The 26,104-nt window shown below is 56.1% G+C and overlaps 1 protein-coding gene across 5 annotated transcripts in view; it reads right to left on the bottom strand.

The window, feature by feature from the left end:
• Positions 1-24,980, bottom strand: part of FGFR1 (fibroblast growth factor receptor 1) — a 37,295-nt gene extending 12,315 nt beyond the window's left edge. For 3 of the 5 annotated variants that reach the window (XR_009420195.1, XM_059490685.1, XM_059490686.1), the window contains exons 1-8: positions 24,766-24,980; positions 18,971-19,166; positions 9,674-9,937; positions 8,282-8,365; positions 7,109-7,284; positions 5,262-5,385; positions 3,586-3,776; positions 348-492 (exon numbers count right to left, since the gene is read on the bottom strand). Coding sequence is in view for 4 of the 5 variants with exons in the window: in XM_059490685.1 (XP_059346668.1) it covers positions 348-492; positions 3,586-3,776; positions 5,262-5,385; positions 7,109-7,284; positions 8,282-8,365; positions 9,674-9,937; positions 18,971-19,061 (1,075 nt within the window). In the remaining variant the exon portion in view is untranslated. The remainder of the gene's footprint in view (positions 1-347; positions 493-3,585; positions 3,777-5,261; positions 5,386-7,108; positions 7,285-8,281; positions 8,366-9,673; positions 9,938-18,970; positions 19,167-24,765) is intronic. The other 2 variants (XM_059490687.1, XM_059490688.1) reach the window with 1 other exon arrangement.
• Positions 24,981-26,104: the final 1,124 nt, after the last annotated feature.

Below are 26,104 nucleotides of genomic sequence, written 5' to 3'. Positions count from 1 at the left end.
CAGGGCAAGGCCAGGCTCTGGCAGGGAAGGGCAGCACTGCCAGCACCCCCAAACCCCCCTGGACCCCCTGAATGGCAGCGCTGGCCTGGCCTGGGGGTGTGAGACCGTCCTGCTCCAGTGCAGCCAGCCCTGGTTAAGTACCCCAGGTATGCATTGCCTGGGCCAGGGAGAGAGCAGGGGCAGACCCCAGCTGGGGTGGAGAGGGGCACAGAGCCAGGGGACACTGGGGACACTGCCACAGCTGCAGGGCAGCCCACACTGACCCAGGGATGGGGCTGGGATGTGCTCTCTCCCAGACCACAATGCATACCACGGAAAGGAGGGAGGAAAGGAAGAGGAGTATATACCTTCGAGAACTGTCAACCATGCAGAGTGATGGGAGATCCCAATAGAATTACCCGCCAAACATGTATACTCCCCAGCATCCTCAAATGAGACATTCCTTAAGTGAAGCACTTCCATTTCTTTGTCTGTCGTGTTAACGCCAGCCGTCTGGAAGGGAAAAAATGGGAGCAAAAAAAAAAAAAAAAAAAAAACGGAGAAGCAAACGACATGAGATCTTCTGGGAGGAGGCCAGAGAGGAGGGAGAGCCCAGTCTCATTTGGCAGAGCCCCGGGGAGCAGACAGAGACCACTGCAGAGATGAGAGACCCTCGGGATGACCGCTCATCCCTGGCGACCTAGGGAGATGCTGTTAAACAAAACCCTCCACCAGACGGGGTGTCCTGCCCATCATCATGCTGGGGATGGGCTGCATGGAGAAATCACCTGGGCAGGGCTGGCTGGACAGGGAGGGGAGCACAGACACAGGACACAGACAAGAGGATGGTGGCACAGACAGGGGATGCAGCGCTGTGCCAGTCTGGGGTGCCTGGACTGGCATGATGGCAGCACCCTCATGTGTGGGTTTCTATTAAGGGCTACAGCATCACTGAAAGTTTAGCTTTGCAGGTAAGATATAAACCTGAAAACTTCACTCTCTTGCTTGCTAAAGAGCTCACAGCATTGTTTGGCAAGAATAATTCGCTACCATCAGTTTCTTGTACAAACTGCAGTGTAGCCATGATATTTTCTGAAAAATCCTTTCCTTAGGATTTTTCCTCCTGACAAGCTGAGAGGCCTCAGGAACAAAATGTAAACATTGATTATCTGCTGCTGTGAAATGCAACAGGTGCATCTGGGATTGGCCTCATGTGGTTGTTTCTAATTAATGGCCAATCACAGTCAGCTGGCTCAGACTCTCTGTCCGAGACAGAAGCTTTTATGATCATTCTTTCTTCTTCTAGTCTTAGCCAGCCTTCTGATGAAATCCTTTCCTCTATTCTTTTAGGATAGTTTTAATGTAATATATATAATAAAATAATAAAACAAGCCTTCTGAAACATGGAGTCAGATCCTCATCTCTTCCCTCATCCTCAGACCCCTGTGAACACCGAATGATAGCACCCTCAGCTATCATTCTTTTTCATTAACCCTTTGTTATCATCATTTTTCTATTCTTAGAAAAGAACAGCTAGCCTTTTTTATCATTCTTTTTCTATTCTTAGCTAGCCCTCTGGTCCTAAGACACCAGCACACCCTTAGAGACCCAGGTTCACTGGTGCCAGGCTGTCACTACGAGCACACACACTGCTGCTCTCAAGGTGAAGAAAAGGGAAGTTATTTTCTGTCTCTAGCATTTATAGTTTTCTAAAAGTGACACTGGATTGGAGGGTTAAAGTGCCACCTCTCCAATGACACTGGACAAACCAACAGTCCATCAAATTTCTTTTCTTCCATAGAAGAATGCAAAGCAACGAGTTATTTACAGAAAGCGTGTGAGAGAAAGTTTGCTACAAGAATGTGAACATCAGAAGGCTTAGAAAATCTTAAAAAATCCTAAAAAAATCTTAAAAAATCAGGGTGACACCTGCCCAGCAGGCACTTGGTGTGTCACGATGGGGAGGACAGACACTGGGACACACACAGAGCACAGCCAGCCCCGCTGGGTATTTTTCCATGGTTGTTGCACCAGAAACAGCAGAAACAGGAGAGCCCAGAGTTTTGTCTTCCACCGCCAGGCATTCCTTGTGTTACCTGTGGCCAGGGGCCTGGTGACAGTGAGCCACGCAGACTGGTTGGCCTCTCCAATATAATTGGAAACCTTACAAACATACTCCCCGCTCTCGGCCTCTGTCACATTGTACAGGGTCAGCACCTCCGCATCTGAGCTATTAATCCCCGAGTGCTGGAACAGACCAACAACAGCAGTCACACGCTGTGCCCAGGAACCCCAGCGCCCTCAGGGCTGGCACAGGCTCTGCCAGCTCCCACAGGGGTGGGGGGCATGGGGATGTGCACATGGGGGTACAGGAAGGAGGAGCAGGCAAAGGGTTGGGGGGTAACTCTGCTCCCCTCGCTCAGGAGCACAGCTGGGATGCATGGAATCACTGAGTGCGGTGGAAGGGATGCTTAAAGACACCTTAAAGGACCTCCTGGCACAGCTGGAATGGTGGCCAGTGTGCCCACTGAGTGGCACTGCTGGGGTGCAGAGGGAGCTGCTCTGCCTGGGACCATGCAGGGCTCAGCTCCCAGCTCCAGAGCTGGGCTGGCTGCCTGGGACACCCACCCAGCCCTGTGCTGAGTGCCCTTGGGGCTCCAAAAGCACTGGGACACCCACCCAGCCCTGTGCTGTGTGCCCTTGGGGCTCCAAGAGCACTGGGACACCCACCCAGCCCTGTGCTGTGTGCCCTTGGGGCTCCAAAAGCACGGGGATAACACACCCAGCCCTGTGCTGTGTGCCCTTGGGGCTCCAAAAGCACTGGGATAACACACCCAGCCCTGTGCTGTGTGCTTTTAGGGCTCCAAGAGCACTGGGACAGCACACCCAGCCCTGTGCTGTGTGCCCTTGGGGCTCCAAAAGCACTGGGATAACACACCCAGCCCTGTGCTGTGTGTCCTTAGGGCTCCAAAAGCACTGGGATAACACACCCAGCCCTGTGCTGTGTGCTTTTAGGGCTCCAAGAGCACTGGGACAGCACACCCAGCTCTGTGCTGAGTGCCCTTGGGGCTCCAAGAGCACTGGGATAACACACCCAGCTCTGTGCTGAGTGCCCTTAGGGCTCCAAAAGCACTGGGATAACACACCCAGCTCTGTGTTGTGTGTCCTTATGGCTCCCAGCTCTGTGCTGTGTGCCCTTGGGGCTCCAAGAGCACTGGGACAGCACAGCCAGCCCTGCGCTCAGTGCCCTTAGGGCTCCAAAGGCACTGGGATAACACACCCAGCTCTGTGCTGTGTGCTTTTAGGGCTCCAAGAGCACTGGGATAACACACCCAGCCCTGTGCTGTGTGCTTTTAGGGCTCCAAGAGCACTGGGATAACACACCCAGCCCTGTGCTGTGTGCTTTTAGGGCTCCCAGCTCTGTGCTGTGTCCCCTCAGGGCTCCAAGGGCGCAGCTGGCACACACATCTGGCACACTCCCTGCTCCCTGCTGGGGATGGCTCTGGGCTCCAGCTGCCCCCAGGCTGGTCCCCGGCCCCAGGTGACTCTGGTGGCTGCCAATGCTGCTGCCCCAGGCACTGGGGAGCCCCCAGAGCGTGGCTTTACCTTCAGGATCTGCACGTAGGGCAGGTTGTCAGGCCCGATCTTGCTGCCGTTCACCTCGATGTGCTTCAGCCACTGGATGTGGGGCTGGGGGTCGCTGTACACCTTGCACACAAACTCCACATTGCTGCCCAGGGCCACTGTCTTGTTGGCAGGCAGCCCTGCCTGCAGGATGGGCCGGTGTGGGGAGCGCTCTGTGGGACCAGACATGATTTAACGTATGAAAAATCACAGGCATATTTTATTTTAGTTTATGAAAAATCCTTTTGCTAGGATCTTTTTCTCCTGACAAGCTGAGAGGCCTCAGGAACAAAATGTAAACAATGATTATCTGCTGCTGTGGAATGCAACAGGTGTATCTGGGATTGGTCTCATGTGGTTGTTTCTAATTAATGGCCAATCACAGTCAGCTGGCTTGGACTGTCTGGTCAGTCACAAGATTTTATTATCATTCCATTTCATTCCTTGCTAACCTTCTGATGAAATCCTTTCTTCTATTATTTTAGTGTAGTTATAATATATCAATATAATATACTATACTATCATATAATATACTATACTATCATATAATATACTATAATATACTATACTATAATATAATGCAGTATAATGCAATATAATATAATATAATGTACTATAATAAAATATACTATACTATATAATATAATATAATGTAATGTAATGTAATGTAATATAATGTAATATAATATAATATAATATAATATAATATAATATAATATAATATAATATAATATAATATAACATAACATAATATAATGTAATATAATAAAATGCAATAGAATGCAATAGAATATAATGTAATAGAATACAATACAGTATAATATAATACAATAATAATGTAATATAATATTATAATAATGTAATGTAATATAATATAAATAGTATAATAATATATAATATAATAATTATATATATATAATAAAATAATGAATCAGCCTTCTGAATCATGGAGTCAAGATTCTCATCTCTTCCCTCCTCCTGGGACCCATGTGAACCCTACCACAATGGGGCACCTTACAATGGGGTTTGGGGTGCATCCTGCAGCCCCCCATGCCCAGGACCCCTGGCACAGGTTGGCACCAATGCCCCCAACTCAGCATTAGTGTCCCCTCACCCAGGAGCCTCCTGCAGTGGGATGACAGCATGCAGGATGGGGGACAGGTGAATTCCCTGTGGGACAGGGACATCAGCACCTCCTGGGCAGGGTGAGGGGTCAAACCAACCTATGGAGGGTCCTGGCTGCTCACAAAGGGGCTGCCACTGTGGTGAGTCAGCATTAACAAACCCCTTTGTTCCCCTCGCTGACTGTTCCCTTCAGTTTGCTCAGTGTAATCAAATTAAATCACATTTTTAATGGTTCATTTACTGGCATTTAGAGCAGCTCCACATGTGGAACTGCTCAGACCAGCCTTCCCAGCTGGGAATTATGGCTAATAAGGCCATTAGAAAAACTTTCTGTCCGGTCTATGAAATGATTTTCAGCACAATTAAAAACCCCCAGAACAGGGTGGGGTGAAGCTCTCGCTGCCCAGACTGGCGCAGGAGGCCATGGGGATGGTGAGGTAGCTCTTTCCATGGGATCAGAACCCACCCAACCCTACAGGGTGGTGTTTGGGAGGGCTGAGGGTGTGGGGTGAGCCCCCAGCCCCTGCACTCACCCACAACATCCAGCTGGTAGGTGTGGTTGATGCTGCCATACTTGTTCTCCACGATGCACGTGTAGTTGCCCTTATCAGATGGCACCACCGAGTCCATGATGATGCTCCACGTGGCCTGGCGGACCTGGGGGGGACAGAGCCAGTTATGTGCAGCCTGCAGAACTCCAGACCTGCTCATGTTCAACCCCTGCTCCGGGCAGGACATCAATCTCCCTTTGGGGTCACCTTTGTTGTTCCCTACAGAGGGGCTGTGAGTGCTGCCAGCTGTCCCAGGAGGGACAGGAGGCACAGAGCCAGCCCTGGCCACACAGAGCCAGCTGTGCTGACCAGATGTTGTCCATGGGTTGGTGGGGACACCCTCCCTGGTGTGTGCAGGGAACAGAGCAGCTTTGTTCCTCCTGCAGGAGCTGCTTCCTTGGCTGCTCCTGGGGGTCAGACCCTGCTCCCCATGGCCCGTGGGGTCTGAGGTGGGCAGTGGGCAGCTGTAGCTGCACCCAGGGTACTCTGTGGGTGCTGCTGACCCAGTGACGTCCTATGGAGGAGCCTCAGTGGCTCTGCTGGGCACTGCCCAGGTCCCTCTGGCCACGGGGCTCTCCAAATTCCAGCCCTGTCCCTGCCAGCTCCAGCTGTGGCTCCTCATGGCAAACCCTCCCTGAGCCCGGTTATTTCCACTGGTTATTTCAGCCCTGTTGGCACTGTGCTGTCACCAGCCACGTCCTGCCTGAGCCTGTGTCCCTGCAGGCCACCCTGCCCAGAGCTGGCAGCTGTGACGTGGCTGCATTCCTGGCAGGAGCCCTGGCATGCAGGGCACGTCTGGAGCCGCCTGTGACACGTGGCACGTGGCCCAGGGGTGATGGGGGCTCGGGCTGCAGCTCCCAAAAACAGAGAGGTGGCAAAAAAAGGGGACAGTGATGCCTTCTGGATGGGGAAAAGGAACTTGGGGATGCTGGTCTGGAGTTGTGAGAGGGGGAAAGCCAAGCTGCCATCCCAGCCTGGCACTGCTGTGGGTGGTGGGGAAGCAGAACTGAGCTCCTGCCCAGCTCAGGGAGCCCCAGAGATGTGCTGGAGCACCCCCACTGTCACAGAAAAATGAAAAATTTAATGAAAATTTTATGAAAAATCCTTTCTTTAGGATTTTTTTTTCTCCTGACAAGCTGAGAGGCCTCAGGAACAAAATGTAAACAATGGTTATCTGCTGCTGTGGAATGCAACAGGTGCATCTGGGATTGGTCTCATGTGGTTGTTTCTAATTAATGGCCAATCACAGCCCAGCCGTGTCAGACTCCCTGGTCAGTCACAAGATTTTATTATCACTCCTTTTAATTCCTTGCTAGCCTTCGGATGAAATCCTTTCTTCTATTATTTTAGTATAATAATTAGTTAATAAAGCTAGGTTTAATATAATAATAATATTATAATAATACAATAATATAATAATATATAATATAGTCTATTATATATTATATATAAATATGTATAACATACAGTATTATATTATATTATATTATATTATATTATATTATATTATATTATATTATATTATATTATATTATATTATACTATATATATTATTATATTATATATAACATTATATTTAATGATAATAAATATATTATATTTATAGAACAAGAGATAAATATATATTATATAAATATATAATATATATATTTATATGATAATATATAAAAAGAGTATAATGATAATAATAATATTATAATAATTACATTTAATATAATATATATCATAAAATAATAAATCAACCCTTCTGAAACACGGAGGGAGTTCAGATCTCTCATTTCCCTGCCCCAGGAGCCCCCAGCCCTGCATTCCCCCCTCCCCAGCCATACCTTGTACCCCCCAATGCGATGGTCAGGTTTGAACTCTTTGCCGTTCTTCAGCCAGCGCAGGGTGGGGTTGGGGGTCCCGCTGGAGGGACATTTGAATTTCACTGTTTTGGCAGCAGGGACAGCGTGGAGCTTCTTCTCCATCTTCTCAGGGTAGGTCCAGTAGGGAGCAATGGCCTCTGGGGAGCAGAGGGAGGGCTCAGCAGGGCCAAACCCAGCAGCCTCCTGCTCCTGAGGCACCCAAGGATGCCCAGAGCAGGAATCAGGAGAGATGCCAGCAGCCAAGGCCAGCAGGGAGGGGAACTCAAAATGTTGCATATTTTTTAAATAGGCTAAATTTTTTAAATCCATATCTTAATAGGTCTTACAATACCGGAATTATTTCTTTGCTTGCAGGTTTTTACATGGAAAAATATCTTAGCTTTTCACACTAATAAAGACATGGTTTTGTCCAAGCAATGAAAGTTTGATAATTTCTTGTTTTGGAGGTCTGGGGCATTACCCAGAGACATAGGAACTCTTTCCCTGTGGGGTGGATGCTCAGCTAAAGCAGGGAAGGGAATTCAATACATTGCATATTTTTTTAATAGGCTCAATTTTTTAAATCCATATCTTAATAGGTCTTACGATATCAGACTGATTTTTTTTGTTTGCAGGTTTTGATGTGGAAAAATATTTTAGCTTTTCAGACTAATAAAGGCTATTTCTTGTTTTGGAGCTCTGGGGCATCACCCAGAGACACAGGAGCCCTTTCCCTGTGGGGTGGATGCTCAGCTAAAGCAAGGAGGGGAATTCAATACATTGCATATTTTTAAAATAGGCTCAATTTTTAAAATCCATATCTTAATAGGTCTTACAATATCAGAATGATTTCTTTGTTTGCAGGTTTTCACGTGGGAAAATATTTTAGCTTTTTTGGACTAATTTTGCCTAAGCAATGCAATTTTGATAATTTCTTGTTTTGGAGCTCTGGGGCATCACCCAGAGACACAGGAGCCCTTTCCCTGTGGGGTGGATGCTCAGCTGCACCAGCAGTGACCCCAACCCAGCCCTGCTCTCCCCACCATGCCCTCGACAATGCCAGGTGCCCAGGGCTGCTTTCCCCACCCCTGGGTGATGCCCATTTGTGCCCAGGCTCCCCTGCCTGCCCACAGGGCAGTGCCAGCTCGCACGTACGGTTGGGTTTGGTGTTATCAGCCTCCTTCTCCTCCGATGAGGAATCATCTTCATCATCATCATCCTCTGCAGAGGGGAGGGCGTCTGCAAGAGAGGGAACGGCCCTGATGAGTGCCTGGGTGTGTGAGGGGAGCTTTGGATAGAGCACAAAGGGTGGGTGGGTGGTGAGGGCTGTGCCCGGTGGTGCTGGTGCCCAACAGGGGCACAGGGATCCACAGAAATCCCACAGAATCCCCACCATCCCAGTGCCTGCAGCCATCCCGAAGAGATTTGCTGTCAGAGGCGACTTTGCAGCTCCTCATTCCACATTTGGTGCCACCAACATCCACCAAGACCTGTGAGCACAGACACGTCCCCACCTGGAGCATTCCTCCCTCTCCAGCCTCACACGCCATCAACAGCACTGCAGAGCAGTCCCACACAACCCGTGCCCCTTTTTGGGTGGTCCTGCAGCATCCAACCCTTCAGATAAACATGAGATGATTTCTGGTGCTCCTCCCCGCCCTGCAGTGGCTCTGGAGCCCCCCAACCCTTCAGATAAATGTGAGATGATTTCTCGCTGCTCCTCCTTGCCCTGCAGTGGCTCTGGGGTGACTCCGCAGCCCCCAACCCTTCAGATAAATATGAGATGATTTCTGATTTCTGACTGCTTCTCCCTACCCTGCAGTGGCTCTGGAGCCCCCAACCCTTCAGATAAACATGAGATGATTTCTGGATGCTCCTCCCTGCCCTGCCCTGCCCCTGGTTCTGGGGCAGCCCCGCAGCCCCCTCAGATAAACATGAGATAATTTCTGGCTGGAAACTCTCCTGGGCACCCGCAAGGTGCAAGTCAGCCCTGAACTCACTGTGTGTGACCAGTGTGTGTGCAGGGACCTGCAGGGGTGTGCAGTGGAGTGCAGGGACCTGCAGGGATGTGGAGAACTGTGCAGAACTGTGCAGAAGTGTACAGAAATGAGCAGGAACCTGCAGAGGAGTGCAGGGACCTGCAGGGGTGTGGAGAAATGTGCAGAAGTGTGCAGAAATGTGCAGGGACCTGCAGAGGAGTGCAGGGACCTGCAGGGGTGTGGAGAAATGTGCAGAAGTGTGCAGGGACCTGCAGTGGAGTGCAGGGACCTGCAGGGATGTGGAGAAATGTGCAGAAGTGTGCAGAAATGTGCAGGGACCTGCAGAGACCTGCAGAAGTGTGCAGAACTGTGCAGAAGTGTGCAGAAACGTTCAGGGACCTGCAGAGACCTGCAGAAGTGTGCAGAAACGTTCAGGAACCCGCAGAGGAATGCAGGGACCTGCAGGGCTGTGCGGAGACGTGCACAAACGCGCAGAACCGTGCAGAGGCTGCCTCCTCCTCCTCGCTCCACAGCCCGGCCCCGTGGCTGCCCCGGCCCTGCTACGAACCTGAGACGTTGACGGAGAAGAAGGTGGTGTCGCTCCCCGAGGGGCTGTTGGTCATGCAGGCATAGAGCCCCGAGTCCTCGGGCACCACGTCCCTGACCTCTACCTCGTCGCCGGTGATGCGCGTGCGGTTGTTCTCGGCCAGCTGCACGCCGTCCCTCACCCAGTTGATGCTCTGCACGTCGTCCCGCAGCCGGCAGCGCAGCTGGAGCAGCTCGCCGGGGTGGGCTGAGTACGACTCCACCTCCATTTTGGCTTTGGGCACAGCTGGAGGGGTCAGGGGAGAGGAGGGGAGAGAAAAAAAAAAAAAAAAGGAGAAAAGGGATAGAGGCTGAAGGAAAACCATGCTGCTGTTGCTGCTGCTGCTGCTGCGGCCTGGTTAATGAGGCAACATGCACTGCTGGGATGCTTCCACTGCTGGGATATTCCAGTTGCTGGGATGCTCCCACTGCTGGGACATTCCCACTGCAGGGACATTCTCATTGCTGGGATGCTCCCACTGCAGGGATGCTCCCACTGCTGGGATGCAGATATTCCTGAGATATTCCTATTGCTGGGATGCTCCCACTGCTGGGATATTCCCACTGCTGGGATATTTCAACTGCAGGGACATTCCCACTGCTAGGATGCAGATATTCCTGACATATTCCCACTGCTGGGATATTCCCACTGCAGGGACATTTTCATTGCTGGGATGCTCCCACTGCAGGGATGCTCCCACTGCTGGGATGCAGATATTCCTGAGATATTCCTATTGCTGGGATGCTCCCACTGCTGGGACATTCTCACTGCTGGGACGCTCCCACTGCTGGGATATTCCCACTGCTGGGATATTTCAACTGCAGGGACATTCCCACTGCTAGGATGCAGATATTCCTGACATATTCCCACTGCTGGGATATTCCCACTGCTGGGATGCTCCCCCTTATGGGATATTCCCACTGCTGGGATGCAGATATTCCTGACATATTCCCACTGCAGGAATGCTCCCACTGCTGAAATGCAGATATTTTTGAGATATTCTCCCTGCTGGGACATTCCCATTGCAGGGACATTCCCACTGCTGGGACATTCCCATTGCAGGGACATTCCCACTGCTGGGACATTTCCCACTGATGGGACATTCCCACTGCTGGGACATTTCCCACTGATGGGACATTCTCATTACTGGGACGTTCCCACTGCTGGGACATTCCCATTGTTGGGATGCAGATATTCCTGAGATATTCCCACTGCTGGGACATTCCCACTCCTGGGATGCTCCTACTCCTGGGATGCAGATATTCCTGAGATATTCTCACTGCTGGAATATTCCCATTGCTGTGATGCTCCCACTGCTGGGACATTCTCACTGCTGGGATATTCCAATTGCTGGGATATTCTCATTGCTGGGACATTCCCACAGCTGGGACATCCCCTCTGGGGCACTGGGACCCCAGCACTCAGGGATGGAGCCCATGGCAGCAGCAGAGCAGAGCAGAGGCTGAGAGCTCCCCAAGCAGCACCAAGTGCTCCCCTCTGCAGCAGGACACAAAGCCCTCACCCTCCCCAGCCCTTATGGAGCCTGACAGGGCAGGGCATCCCCAACAGGGGAGAAACAGGCAGCAGTGACACCTCAGTGCTGCTGTCTGGCAGGATCCAGCCTCAGAAGGATCCCAAACCCCTGCATGGCTCTGCCACCTCCTCGCAGGGCTCTCACCATCCCCAGCACCACAAGCAGGCAGCAAAGCAGGCCAGGGTCCCCCAGGGTCCCCATGGCACCAGGAGCCCCAGCCTGGTTAGAGCAGGGCACTGCAGGGGTGACAGGGCAGCAGAGCAGGCAGGGAGGGAGGGGACAGGGCAGCCCAGGCAGCTCTGGCCACGAGTGCCCATCCACAGCATCCAGGAGGGGAGCGGCACAAAGATCCTTTCTCTCCATCCTGCTGTGACATGGTCTCATCTCTCCCAGCCCTGAAATGTGCAGGGCTCTGTCCTCAAGTCCTGCTTTCCATGGTGGGGGGTGCACGAGCAGCTCTCCTGGCCCCAGCCTTGGGGAAGGTGCTGCCTTCCAAATCACCTCTTCAAATTCCACAGCCCATGGAAGGGTCCAGGCTGCTCCAGCTCTGCAGAGGCTCCCTGTGATGATGATGATGATGATGAGGGTGGATGCAGTGTGATCATCATCCTAGACTGAGCTCGACAGGCACAGTTCCAGAGCCCAACTCTTCAGGAACCCCTTGATTTCTGCCTCCTCCTCCTCAATAATGTGTCTGGTTGTTCTTGGATGCCATGGGATGCTGTGGCAGCTGCAGATGTTCTTCTCAGGGGCTAGAAATTCCCAATGCAGACAACAGAACCAGCCAGGAGATGCTCAAATTCCACTCCCCATGGAATGGTCCAGGCTGCTGCAGCTCTGCAGAGGCTCCCTGTGATGATGATGATGAGGGTGGATGCAGTGTGATCACTATCCTAAATTGAGCTCTACAAGGTTGCTGGGCACAGCTCTTCAGGCACCCCTTCACCTCTGCCTCCTCCTCAATGTGTGTCTGCTTGTTCTTGGATGCCATGGGATGCTGTGGCAGCTGCAGATGTTCTTCTCAGGGGCTGGAAATTCCCAATGCAGACAGCAGAACCAGCCAGGAGATGCTCAAATTCCACTCCCCATGGAATGGTCCAGGCTGCTGCAGCTCTGCAGAGGCTCCCTGTGATGATGATGATGATGAGGGTGGATGCAGTGTGATCACTATCCTAAATTGAGCTCTACAAGGTTGCTGGGCACAGCCCTTCAGGCACTCCTTCACCTCTGCCTCCTCTTCCTCAATAATGTGGTCTGGTTGTTTTGGATGCCATGGGATGCTGTGGGAGCTGCAGATGTTCTTCTCAGGGGCTGGAAATTCCCAATGCAGACAGCAGAACCAGCCAGGAGATGTTCAAGCTTCACCCAGGATTTCTGAGTGCCCAGTGAACCAGAACACAAACACCTCTGCTCCCTGCTCTGCCCCCTGAGCAGCACAGAGCAGCTCAGCCTGGGCCAGAGCTGCAGAGTGGCACAGGGCTCGCTCCTCCCTGCTCCTCCCCGCTCCCAACAGCCACTCTGAGCAGCCAAAAATGAAACCCTGGCTCTCCAGAGCTCTGCTTCACCGCACCGTGACCTGCACTTCACTTCCTGGCCGCTTTTCTTTGCCTTGGACCGATGAGAAGCTTCATGGGAAAAACATCCATGAGCAGCTCCAGAGCTTCTCCTCTTCCTTTTGCTCAGCACTTGAAGGAAAACAGTGGGATGGGGTGGAATTCCTTTGCTCAGTTGCTGTTATACCAATCCAGGGCTCCAGTTCATCCGTGAGAGGTTACAAAACATTTTCATGTGGAAGGTGGGGAAGAGTCTTGCTTTGCAATCCTGTTTTCCCCTGATTTTTCCCCACAGGACAGGCACTTCTCACAGCTGATTTGTGTTTCAAGTGACCCATCACAGGCATCTCCAAAGGCTCCCAAAGCAGCAGTGACACCCCCTGAACCCCAGGGCTGGGTAACACCACATCCTCCTGCCCATCCCTCCTCACACAGAGCAACAAACAGCCATGAACACCCAAACCAGCCTGAGCCCAGTGCTGCAGCCACATCTGCTCTCATCTGCCCCTTCCAGGCATCAGCAGCTCCCCTGTGGAACAGAACAGCCCTGCTGTGGTCGCTCCTCACAGCCTTGAGCTCCACCTGCACCCCAAACTGCACCTGGGCAATGTGCAGAGGGGTCCTGGGCATGGAGAAGGCCTTTGGAGGAGGGGAGATGTTGTGGTGTGGTTTTATTCCTTGTAATAGTTTTGGTTTTGTATCCCAGATTGTGTCCCCTCCCTTTACCTGTGTAATCCCTTTCCTTTGCTGAGATCACCCCCAAATCCCCACCAAGTTTTGGGAGACCCCAGCCTGACGCCAGGGCTTGAGGAAGCAGCACTGCAGGTTCAGGAGGGTCCCTTGCAATGGCCACAGGTGCCTGGGTGTGCTGTGTGAGTGCCACTGCTCCTCCAGACCCCTCTGAAAGCTTCAGCCCCACTGGTTTGGATCAGCAGCATGGCTGGGGCACGGAGGTGTGAGGGGATGGAGGGAGAGGGGAGAGGAGGGCACGGTGGGGTGTGCCCTTGGTCACCCATGGCATAAGAGAGGACACAATGGGGTGTGCCCTTGGTCACCCATGGCATAAGAGAGGACACAATGGGGTGTGCCCTTGGTCACCCACAGCACGAGAGGGGATGCAGGGACAGGGACATGGGGCAGAGACATGGGGCAGAGACAGGGAACATGAGGCAGGGACATGAAGCAGGGACATGGGACAGGGGTTAGGGACAGGGACATGGGGCAGCCCTGGGACATGGGACAGGGAAAGGGGACATGGGGCAGGGACAGGGACATGGGGCAGCCCTGGGACACAGGGCAGGGACAGGGGGCAAGGACAGGAACATGGGGCAGGTACAGGGACATGAAACAGGGACATGGGGCAGGGACACGAACACGGGGCAGGGACATGGGGCAGGTACAGGAACATGAAACAGGTACATGGGGCAGAGACAGGGATATGAAGCAGGGACATGGGGCAGTGACAGGGGGCATGGGACAGGGACATGAGGCAGCCCTGGGACACAGGGCAGGGACAGGGGGCAAGGACAGGAACATGGGGCAGGGACATGGGGCAGGGACAGGGACATGTAGGGGACATGGGGCAGCGACAGAGACACGGGGCAGGGACAGGGACATGAAGCAGGGACATGGGGCAGCGACAGAGACACGGGGCAGGGACACGGGGCAGGGACAGGGACATGAAGCAGGGACATGGGGCAGCCCCACGTTCACAAGCTGCTCTCACCGTGCCCCCTCTCTCCGTGCTGCCCCCCAGGCTGGGCACACAGCCCAAAGTGCACCCTGCAAGCCCAGCCAGTCCCGGGCTGTGCTGGCCATGGGATGGTGACGGTGGTGGCAATAAAGGGGCCAACAAAGCGGCGCGGGGACAATGCGGGCGGGGGGCGCGGAGCCGCAGGCGCCGGTTGCCCTGGAGACCCCAGCGGGGCTTTCCGAAGGTATTTCCTGAAGAGAAAGCACACACATGCCCGGCAGCCCCACTAATCCCAACAGGAAGCGCTCACCGGGTCCTGGGGATTGGCTTCTTTTTGATTTAAACAGCTCCGTGTCCCCCCAGCCCGGGGGCACGGCCCGAGGTGCAGCATCCCTGCCTTGTCATAGGCATCTTCCATGAAAAATCCTTTCCTTAGGAATTTTCCTCCTGAGAAGCCTCAGGAACAAAATGTAAACAATGGTTATCTGCTGCTGTGGAATGCAACAGGTAGATCTGTGATTGGTCTCATAGAATTATTTCTAATTAATGGCCAATCGCAGTCAGCTGGTTCAGACTCTGTCCGAGACACAAGCCTTTGTTATCATTCTTTCTTTTTCTATTCTTAGCTGGCCTTCTGATGAAATCCTTTCTTCTATTCTTTTAGTATAGTTTTAATATAATATATATAATAAAATAATAAATCAAGCCTTCTAAAACATGGAGTCAGACCATCGTCTCTTCCCTCATCCCAGATCCCTGTGAACACAGTCACATATCCTTTTCTTTTAATACAATATATATCATAAAATAATAAATCAGCCTTCTGAAACATGGAGTTAGACCGTCGTCTCTTCCCTCATCCCCAGACCCCTGTGAACACGGTTCCACTGCGTATCCCTGAATCCAGGGCAAGGCTGCAGCAGGGAGATGCCACCAGATGGGCAGCACAAGGCACACGTGGCTCTCAGAGTGCTCAGGGCACCCCCAGCTCCTCCTGTCCACGTCCCTCCGCAGGGACAGGGGATTTATGTCCTGCTCCAGGCTCTGCCTGCACCGCAAATGAAGCAGCACTTAATTAACAGGCGCCTTGGGAGCTTGCAGAGCCGTCAGGATAAACCCACCCCTTTCCCCCCTTTCCCTGCCCTGGAGGCAGCAGCTTGGGGCACAGACACCTCTCCATCATCACCCCTGGGCATGGCACACATGGGGGGCACAAGGGAACCCCCCAAATCGCAGTTTTGGGCTGGCTTTGCCTGGCTCTATCTCAATGCTGGAACTGAGCGCCCATTCCTGTGCCCACCTCCCTCCTGCACAGCCCCAGGCGGGGGGTCCACACTCAGGGACCCCCCCCTGCTCCCCACAGCCCAGGCTCTGGGTCTTTCCCAAAGACTCTTATGTATTTTTTTTTGCTCCTCAATTAAGGGCTGGAGTGACAGCATCCGAGTGGAAAGGCGGGAGGAGGGAACAATGCAGGCTGGGAGGGGACGGGGTGTGATGCCCTGGAGGGCACAGCCCTGATGCCCTGGAGGGCACCGCCCTGGCAATGGGGTCTGGGGGTGCTGCTGGCCCCCCCGAGCTCCGGGAACAGCCCTGGGCTGCTGCCATCAACAGCAGAAGAAGAGCAGGAGGCTGCAGGCTTGGCAGGGAATGCCTGGGCTGCTCGTGGGGCTCCAAATGGGATCCCCCGGGCACTGGGTGGGAGACACCTGGAGCTGCAAGAACAAGGAGAGGGTGGGCAGCAGGGAAATGGGGAGGGGGGCAGAGGGTCCGCAGTGCCCTGGGGAGCAGAGGGGACAACCCAAAGACCCTCGTGGGCTGAGCCTGACCCAACTGTTGGCTTCTACAGGGTGCAAAGCAAGACCCCCTGGAGGAGCTGGGGACAACAAAGCCCCGGGAGCCAGAGCCCCTGCTGGTCCCACAGATGGCCAGGGGGGGTTAAGCCTGTGGCCAGCTGGGCAGCAGCAGCCCTGGGAAATGGGAAATGGGGCAGCCCTCAGCCCCTGCCCCACGGGGAGGGGGCTGCAGCCCAATCCCCTGTGCTTTGGAGTGCCAACACACCCCTATAGGGGAGGGTTTGGGGTGCTCTGTGACCCAAGGCAGGACCCCCTGCCCCAGCACAATCTGCTGCACCCCTTATGAGGAGATGCCTGAGCAGCAGCTGGGACAATGGCAGACAAGGAGAGAGGGGGAAAAAAACCCTTGGCAATTTTCTGCAGGTTTCTATTTAACCTGGAGACAAAGAGCGGCTTTGTGCGAGGGAGGGACGGAGGCTGCGCATGGAAATTTCTTGGCTTTTCCCCTTCACCGGGGTTTTTTCACCACTCCAAATTTAGGTAACTATAAAAACGCACTAAATGCCTGTTAATGTTTTATTTGCTGCAGGTTTTTTGGTGCTGGGAGCTCCCAAACTCCCTCTCACAGCACAGGGAAGGGGTGGGCAGAGCTGAGCCCCCCTCCACGTGAGGCACGGGGCTGGCTGGCCGCGGGGGATTACTCCTCCCTGAGAAGGGAGCTTAGCTGCCTCAGAACCAGGAGTAAACTGAAACCCCATAAACATGCAGAACAAAGTCCTGGAAAGCTGCAGCCTCCAGCACCGAGCAGGGCCATGGGGGATGCTCCTGAGCGCCATGGGGAAGCACAGACACCATGTCCCCCAGCATCCACACCTCTAGAGACCCCAAAACCTCTGAGGTGGGGTCAGAGCCTGCCCCTGAAGGATGCTGGTGGCTGCAGGTCCTGGCCCAGCACTGGCTCTTCCCATCCCACACGTCCTGCTGGGAACATTCTGTTCCCACCAGCCGGCTCCCGAGCCAAGGGACGGATCCTGCCCCAGCCGGGCTCCTGCTGTGGCACTAATTGGGCTGCCCTGGTGAGAACCGTGTCGGGAAATGTTTCCAGAGGTTATTGTTAGCCCTGGCATGAGGCTGGCAAGGAACCAGCTCCCTCCTCTCCAGCCTCTCCTCCTCCTCCTCCACTGCCACCGCCAAACCCTCCAGGGCTCCTCACGCACCCCTGTGCTTCATCAGCCTGAACACCCCAACCCTTTTCTCAGTGGGGCTGCAGGTGGTGCTCTGCTGGCAGCACAGAGCCATCCTCGCCCCAAACACTGCCAGGAAACCTCTTCCAGGAAGAGCAATCTCCCGAGAAAAACATGTTTACCACTGTCAACCGCATTGTTTACAGATGCGGGGAGCAGGCAGGCCAGTGGAAAAATCTCAGCAATGGTGCCTGGCAGTGAAGCTCTGCCCGGGCTCCTCTCTGGAGCTGCAGCTCCCCGGGGACCATACCTGGCTCTGGGGTGTCACCTCGCAGGGAGTGACCTGGCACCAGGTCCAGTCAGAGGTACCAACCCTGGCATCACCCAGCATCTCCCATGGGGCTGGGGCAGCTGCAGAGGGGGCACTTGTTGGCTGCCAGCTCCCACCCTGAGCCCTGAGGGGACCCTGGGGCACCTCACAGCGCTGTCCCCATGCTGGCCACACCAGCAATCTGCCTCCCAGGGTTCTGCTGGGGGGAAGGGGGAATGAGTATTAAAAAGCAGAGCAGTGCCCACAGAGCAGACATTCTTGGGTAATTAGAACCAAAAGGAGCGAGTCGAGGTCCCGCTGCCGGCTCTGGTTATTCTCTGCCTCGCCGCGGCTCCGAGGCGCCGGAGCGGGGCTCTCTGCCAGGGCTGGCTCTGCCCAGGGACAGGAGACCCCTTTGGCCCTTCCCTGAGCCTTGGGGTGCCCCACACTCTGCTGGAGCAGAGATTTGGACTGCACAAATCAGCTTTGAGCCCCCACCTTGGGCATTTCCAGCTGGGAGCAACACCGGAGGGTTTCTGTGGGTGCACTCATCCCTAGCACTGCCAGCTGGCAAAAACTCAACCCAAGGTTCTGCCCAGGGCCAGGCGACCCCCTTGGCCCATCCTTGAGCTTTGGGGTGCCCCACACTCTGCTGGAGCAGAGATTTGGACTGCACAAATCAGCCAGCCCCAGCTTTGAGCCCCCACCTTGGGCATTTCCAGCTGGGAGCAATCCCGGAGCATCCCGAGGGTTTCTGTGGGGTACATTCACCCCTAGCACTGCCAGCTGGAAAAAGCTGAACCAGTACCTTGCACCCAAACCTTCACCCTCACTAGTGAGCCCAGGGTCACCCCAGTGGGGCCAAGAGGGTGGGAGCAGCCTCATACACACCCTGGCTCACAGATTGTCACAGGGAGTGACCCCAGCAGGGGACACAGCCCCAGGGCTCTGTGCCGTCCTCCAAACCATCAGGTCAGGGTTTGCCACAATTTTCTCCAGGTTTAAAACGTCCCCAGGCACTGCTGTGCCCACACAAACCACTTTGGGGACAACACATGCCATGTCCCCAGAGGCACCAGCTCCCGGGTGACACCACCATGGCACTGTGGATGTGCTGGTGGCCCCACAGCTGGACAGCTGCAGAGAAAAGCAGCTTGTGTGACCCACGAGGAACACAAAGGAGGGAATGGGGGCACCAGGCCATGCTCTTACCTTGCTCGGGCAGGGTGGGGGCCGGCCGGGCAGCGGAGAGCGCGGCTGCGACCAGCACAGCCCAAAGGATCAGGCACCGCCAGGTCCACATCCCACTGCTGCAGCTACTGCTCGGCGACTGGGCTCTGCAACTGCCCCTCCATGGGGGCCCTGGGGGGAGCAGGGGGGTCTCCGCAGGGCTGGCAGCCCCTACAAGCTGGGAAGGAGGAAAGCAGAGTTAGGCAGGGCCAGCTCCCCCATATCCCACCATCCATCCAGCGCTTGCGATGTTCCTCCCGCATCCAGCGCAGACAGCAGGATGTCTCTGCACCAAGGGACATCCTGGATCAAGGGACATCCTCAGACTGCAGTGGCAGGTCCCCACAGACCCCTCAGCAGCCTGACACGAGCTGGCACTGACTGGCAGGGTTATGTTTCCCCGCGTAAAAGCGCTGATGTGTCACAAGTGAAACCGCTGGCGAAGCAGAACCGAGCGCAGCAAGATTTCCCAGAATGGTGAGAGAAACATTAACGACACTTAAAGAAAGGGAGATTCCTGCTCTCCTCCTCCTGCACTTTGTCAGGTGTTGCTGAGCCACGGCTTCACTGAGGGAAATCCCTTACCCAGAGCAAAATTTCATGCTGTCTGTGCTGCGCCACCCCTAGCAAAGCAGCTCTCACTGCAAACTCCAGCCCCTGCCATTCCCTATAGGATCCATAGGGCACACAGCAGCCACCCCTTGGAGAGGCCTTCCTGGAGCCACAGGGTCAGCCAGCTGCAGCCCATCTCCTTCCACCAACAGCTGTTTTTGAAGTGGCTCTGTGGGGAGAAATCCCCCGGCATCCAGGGCCAACTCTGCAACTCGCTCTCGTCCCTGCCAGCTCTCACGCTCAGGTCCCCATCCCTTTCCAGGCCAGCTCCAGAGCTGGGTTCTGGCACAGCTGGGAGGCTCGGGGTGCTGTGGGGGCGTGCCCTGCATGGCCCTCATTCCTCCTTCCCTCTGACCATCCCTGCCAGCAGCACGGAGCTCTTCCAAGACACGTTCCAGGGGACGCCGGAGCCCGAACCCGGCCGCCCCCGGCCAACTGCTCCGAGCCTGGCGGATGGGATGGGAAGGAGCCCCTGTGCTCCACCCCCGCGCCACATCTGCACCTCGGCAGCAGCCTGGGATGAGGTCCCGAGGCTGGCCATGGCTGATGGTCCCGCTGGGCTCTGTGAGGAGATCCTGCCCAGCCATTGCTCAACGTGCACGGCCCCGGCCAGGGCGCCGCTGCCAGCGGTGGCTGTCTGTCTCTCTGGGACAATTACAAGGACAGGACAGGATACCATGCCACAAACCCTTCCCCATGGCACCTCCTGGGGCACAGCTGTGCCTCCAGGCCCCTCAGCCCCTGCTGAACACCCCAAGCTCACCCGTGCTGCCGTGTGCTGCGCCGTCCCCGACCTGCTGCGGGAACAGGCGTCAGGCTGAAGTACACACTGTTAAAAACAGTGAGTAATAATCATAGTGAGTAATAAACTGCTACTCATCCTCCCCACGCACTCGCTCCATGGAGCTCTACCTCTCCTGCTCCAGTGTGAGATCTTGCGCTCCCTGAGCCTGGCTTTTCCTCAACGATGGGCTGAGCAGCCACGACTCCCAGAGATCCTCCAAAAAGCCTCTGCACCCAAAGGAAACCCAGCTGGGGTGTAGCTGTGGGGGCTCCAGCTGCCTCCTTCATGCCCAACAGCTCTGGCTGGCACAGGAGTATTTGGGACCCAAATTATTGACACAAGGAGCCGGGCAGGGAAAAGGGCACCCAGCAAACACCGGCGTTATCTCCAACACCAGCGCTCCCAGGCACCGGGTAGTGCTTGGAAATAGTTATTGAATGTTCAGGATTTATCAGGGTTTGGAAAGGGGAGGCGGAATTCTTTCAGGGAGGAGGTGGCGGTGGGGGGGGGGATAAAAAAAAAAGCCTTTGGTATTTCTGGAAATTATTTTCTGTCTCTCGGTGGCTTTGTTTATGGGCAGCACATGCTCCCCGGAACATGCCCTAATGCGGAGCGTCTGCGTGGGCCTCCCGAGCCGGCCCCGCGCCGAGGGGAGGGATGGAGGGATGGAGGAGAGCCCAGTGCCTCCAGTTCCTGACAAATGAGTCAGTGCTGGCTCGCGCACAGCAGAGCCCTTCTCCAGATACACCTCGGAGCGGGCGCCTTCCAGCTGATTCAGGGGCTTGACAGCGGGATATTTCCATGGCGTAGGGACGGCTCGGCAGCACGGAGCTGTGCCGTGCCTCAGAGGGTCACTGCAGGGAGGGAGGAACAGAGGGAAGGGTGCCAGCACCCAGCAAGAGCACACAGAGATGGTCGGCTTCCCAGGGCAGCGAGGGAGGGAGCAGCAGCCATGGCTTTGCTGGAGAACAGCAGGGCTGGGATTGCTCCTTCTGGACAGGTTCAGCAGCACCCGAGGGAATCTCAGTGCTCAGAGAGGCAGCACAGACCTTTTCCCCCTTCCCAAGGGAAAAGGGAACACTGGGGAACCCCAAGACACCTGCCCTTCATGACTCCTTGGTGTCCCAAGGAAGTGGGGAGAGCACTCCTACCTGTGCAAACACCAGCATGGCTCTTTTCCGTGTTTATCCAGCTTTTATATAAATCCCAACAGGAAACCATTTGCTCTGGAGGATGGCAGCTCGGGCAGGGTGGGTCTCTGGGCACCATCCCCACTCCCCGTGGCCCCAGCACACTGCAATTTACTGCTGCGGGGTGGATTCAAACAACTAAAAACAGAAGCAGCTAGAGAGGAGCCAGGGCTAAGTGCCCCTCGGAGACCTGCCTCCAAAACTGCAATTACCACCAGCCATTACACCCACGGAGCTATTTCAGAGTGGTGATGGACAGCCCTGTGCCCATCCCTGCACCCTCCAGGGGCACACACTCCCTGTGTGCCAGGATAGATGTTCTCACACTGCCTCTGCACTCCAGCGTGTCCATGAGGAGTCTTGTGCAACCTGTCCCCCTGCCGTCCTCAGGGGGCTGCACTTTCACTCCTCACATCTCCCACAGCCCTGAGTCACAGGGCTGAGCTGTCCCAGGGACGTGGCACGGACTGGACTTTCCCACTTGCACAGCAGATGCACCCCGTGGCTCTGAGCTGAGTGGTTCTGAGTGGGGAAGCCCCTTGCTGTCGTGTCCATCTCTGGAATGCATCTCAGGTGCCAAACACAGGAGCAGGGTGGACAGCCAGGCTTGGAGCCCTGCAATGCTGTGATAGCTGCAGGGGAGCCCCGATCTGACCCCTGAGACTTTGCCACGGGCTCGCTGGGGCTGGGGGCTCTGCTTCCTTTCCTCTGCCTCCCTGCTGGCCTGAGGCATTCACCGCGAATGCCTTGGCACCACTGGGTAGCACAGCAGGCAGGGAAAGCACAGGGACAGGCCAAATGCAACGGGGAGAAGAGTCTGAGCTCAGCTCCTGGGTCTGCACAGCATCAGGAGCTGGAGGTGGCACACTGTGCCCAAGCAGGCACGGTCCCTGTCCCTCAGGAGGGGAGGTGCTGACTGCCAGCAGACCACCCTGCCTGGCACGGACACCCCTCAGCTCCAAAGCACATGAAAAGAGGCTCCTTTTCCTCTGAAGCACAACAAAAGCAGCCCAAATCCAGCTGCCCTTGGGGAAGGAGGACACGCCAAAGGCACAATCTGTGGGTGGCAGGAGTGAAACCTTTCCCTTGCCCAGTGCTCCGTGCCCCCAACCTGTGGCTCAGGTCAAGAACCAAGTATTTGCTGAAATAAAAAGCAAACACAACTGCACATGGAACTGTAGGGGAAAACTGTAATGCTTAAAGCAGACACATGCTTGGAAAAATAAATATCCAACTGTGCAGCATAAAGAGCATGTTAACCCTTCCCAGCTGGCCGCCAGGACTTCAGGGCTACCAGGGGCACCTCCAGCACTGAGCTGTGGGCTGGAATGCAGTGGTGGGAGAGCCTGAGATGTGGGGCAGGAAGGACAGGGAAAGGCCCAGCCTCACCCACAGATCTCCACAAAACCATCGCAGTTCTAGAAGCATCCTCATGCTCAGGGGTCCCTCCCCACCCAAAGACTTGAGTTTCACATCTACAGAACAATTACTGGTACCCAAAAATCTATACTGGGATGGTCTCCCTGACTGCTTTGGGAGGAGACTGCACAAGGAGAGTGACACTGGGACACGATCACAGCCTGCCATCCCAGGCAGGGACAGAAACCCATTACCCAGCCTCGGAGGGAGCTGGATGGGGTCTTCACTACAGTGCACTACTCCAAGGAAAGCCATGGGGAGGGGAAGGACACACATTTGCCGTCACGCCCAAAGGGGCAGAAAGTTGGATTTTCAGGATGCAAGGAAAGCCATCGGGAGGGGAAGGACACACATTTGCTGTCATGCCCAAAGGGGCAGAAAGTTGGATTTTCAGGACGGGATGAGCATCTGCAAGTAGCCCCTTCCAGCAGCCAGGATTTGGGGGGCTCCACCTGGGGCTGAAGACAATAGGGCTCCTGGCTCAGGTTATGTTTTTAGGTGGGTAAATAAAGAGGGAGCTGCAGCTCAGCTCTGGTACTGGTGAGGCCAGGGAAGGCACCTCGTGTGGGCAACAGCCCAGACTCAGCTCCCGCCGGCCGCCTTCACTCGTGCCTGCACCCTGCCGGGGCAGGGGCGATTTATTTTAATCCTCTCGCAGCAACACAAGGAAAAGGCAGCAGTGCATGCCAGCCAGCACAGGGATTAAGGGAGGAAGTGCTCCTGAGTGGGGAAGATGGCTGCTAGCCAGAGCAGGGGGCTGCAGGGCCCACGCTCCTGCGGCGGGGGGGCTCTGCCTGTGCTGGCATCCAGCATCCATCCTGGCACGGGGGGGCTCTGCCTGTGCTGGCATCCAGCATCCATCCTGGCACGGGGGGGCTCTGCCTGTGCTGGCATCCAGCATCCATCCTGGCACCCAAACCGCCGCCTCCACCTGCCCTGGGCTCACTGAACCGCTTGGGTTCAAACATTGCCGGGCACGGAGCAGCCCCGGCCCGCCCGATCCGGGACACGGGGCAGCAAGCCGGGCACAGAGGGGACGGCGAGGCAGCCCGGCATCACCTGAACGCGGACACGCTCTGCTCCGTCCGCACACGAGGCCGTGTCTGCCAGCCCCAGAACCCGCAAAAACCACAACCAAACCGCTCTGCAGCCGATGCCCCCCGGGTGCCCAGGGCCACCGCAGGTGTCGCCTCCCCGCACTCCCGTGGGCGGACGAGCGGTTCCCGGAGCCGCCGCATCCCCGCGCTGTGCCGGGCTCCGGGAGCCCCACCGGCGTGCACACACAAAGGGAAGCACCAGCCCCGGGACGGCGTTATCCCAGCGCCTCCATTCCCGCTGCCCGCCCCGGCATCCCAAAACTAAACCACAACCAAATCCAGCTCCTTCTTCTCCATTTTTTTCCCCCCTGGAAGCCGCAAGGCTCCCGCTCAGGTACTTTTCGGGAAGAAGGGGCCAGGCGGCGGCTCGGAAAACGCCCCCCGATTCCCGCCAGGCTGCCCCGCGGCCGGGAGGGCTTTGGGGGCCGGGACGGCGGGGGCGGTTCCAGTCTCGGTTCTGCCGATCCCAAACCGCTGCCGTCCCGGGAACGGCCCCGGGGCCCCGCAAACCCCCCGGTCCCTCAATGCGGAGCCCCCCCCGTCGAGCCGCCCCGCCGGGACAACGAGGCGCACCTGGGGGGGGGGGGGGGGGTTCGGTCCCGTCCCCCGCCCGAGCGCCCCGGGCACAAAGCGACGCCCGCCGTGTCCGTGCCGCCCCCCGCGGCCGTTACTCACCGGAGCCCCGGCGCGGAGCCGCCGCTCCCGGGAACAATGGAGGGGAGGGAGCCCCGGCCGGGGCGAGAGGCGCAGCCCCGCCGCCGCCGCGCTCACAGCGGCCGCCCCATGGCAGCCCCGGTGCGGCCGGGCCGGCGGAGGCGGCGGGAGGCGCTCCCGGAGCCGCTGCCGGACGCGCTCCCGAAGGCGCGGCCGCCCCGACGCCGCCGCTGCCGCTGCCCGCCCGCCGCGTCCCGCCGAGCGCCCGCCGCCGCCGAACTAAGGCGCTCCCGCACCGCCCCGCCGGCCGCCGCGGCTCCTCCTCCGCCTTCCTCCTCCTCCTCAGCGGCCTGATGGGGCTTGTAGTCACAGCCGGAGCGCCCCCCCCAACTGCAGACCCCGGGGCCATTCCGGACATCGCCGGGGTTTTGCGCCCCGAAGGCAGCGCAGGATGCTGGCCGTGATGCTCCCCTCACCTCTGCACCTTTTCCCTGTGGCTCTTGCTGGCCCCAGGGGAGCTTCAGGCCCCGCGGGTGCAGTTTGGGGTGGGGGGCCTGCCTGCACCCCCATTATCCTGTGCAATACCCGCTCTGGAGGCAGCAGGGTGAGCAGAGCTCTGGGCAGCCTGGAGCCCCCCAGCCAGCCCCTCTGCAGGGCAAGGCGGATGTTTAAAGAGTCCCAAATCAGCCCCAAGTCCTCCCAGGAGCCCTTTTACACAGGAAAACATAACCCTGCCAGTCAGTGCCAGCTGCTGAGGGGTTTGTGGAGAGCTGGTGCTGCAGCCCCTGCCCTACCCAGCTGCTTTCACCGAGGTTTGGAGCAGGAACGTGGCAGCTCTAACACAGAGCTCCCCAAAACTCTGAACAGGCACTTTTGGCTTAGTCCCAGCTGGGGCCACACTCAGCCCCCAAGCCAAAAGGCAGAGTGGGATATTATCACACCAGCGAGCTCGGCCTGAATTCTGTGCTCCCCAGCATGGAAGTTTGGGCACTCAGATGAGCTCCCCCAAAGCTGGCCTGGCTCAGGGTGGTGCAGGGCACTCAGCCTCCATGCAGGAAGCACTGTGGGAGCAGCCACGAGTCCAAGTCAGGGCATCCTGGGATGAAGACGTCTCCAGACAGCAGGGAAAGAGCTGCCGAGGCAATGTGCAAGTGATTAAGTTATAAGAGGGAAGAGGACAGGCTGAATTAGCCCTGTCAGTCACTGGTGGTAGATTTGAACCAAATGCTGGGCATCCATCCCCAGGAGCGGCCTCCTCCTGCTTCAGGCACCCGTTCAGCTCCCCATGCCAAGACCTGCGGAACATTTCCCTTTCAGATTTGACAGATTTGTGGGCAGGGAGAAGGGGGGAAGGTAACAC

This window comes from Ammospiza nelsoni, chromosome 30 (assembly GCF_027579445.1).
Source record: "Ammospiza nelsoni isolate bAmmNel1 chromosome 30, bAmmNel1.pri, whole genome shotgun sequence".
NCBI lineage: Eukaryota > Metazoa > Chordata > Aves > Passeriformes > Passerellidae > Ammospiza > Ammospiza nelsoni.
The sequence above is the reverse complement of the archived record's forward strand: the minus strand, read 5'-3'. Positions and strand labels throughout refer to the sequence as shown.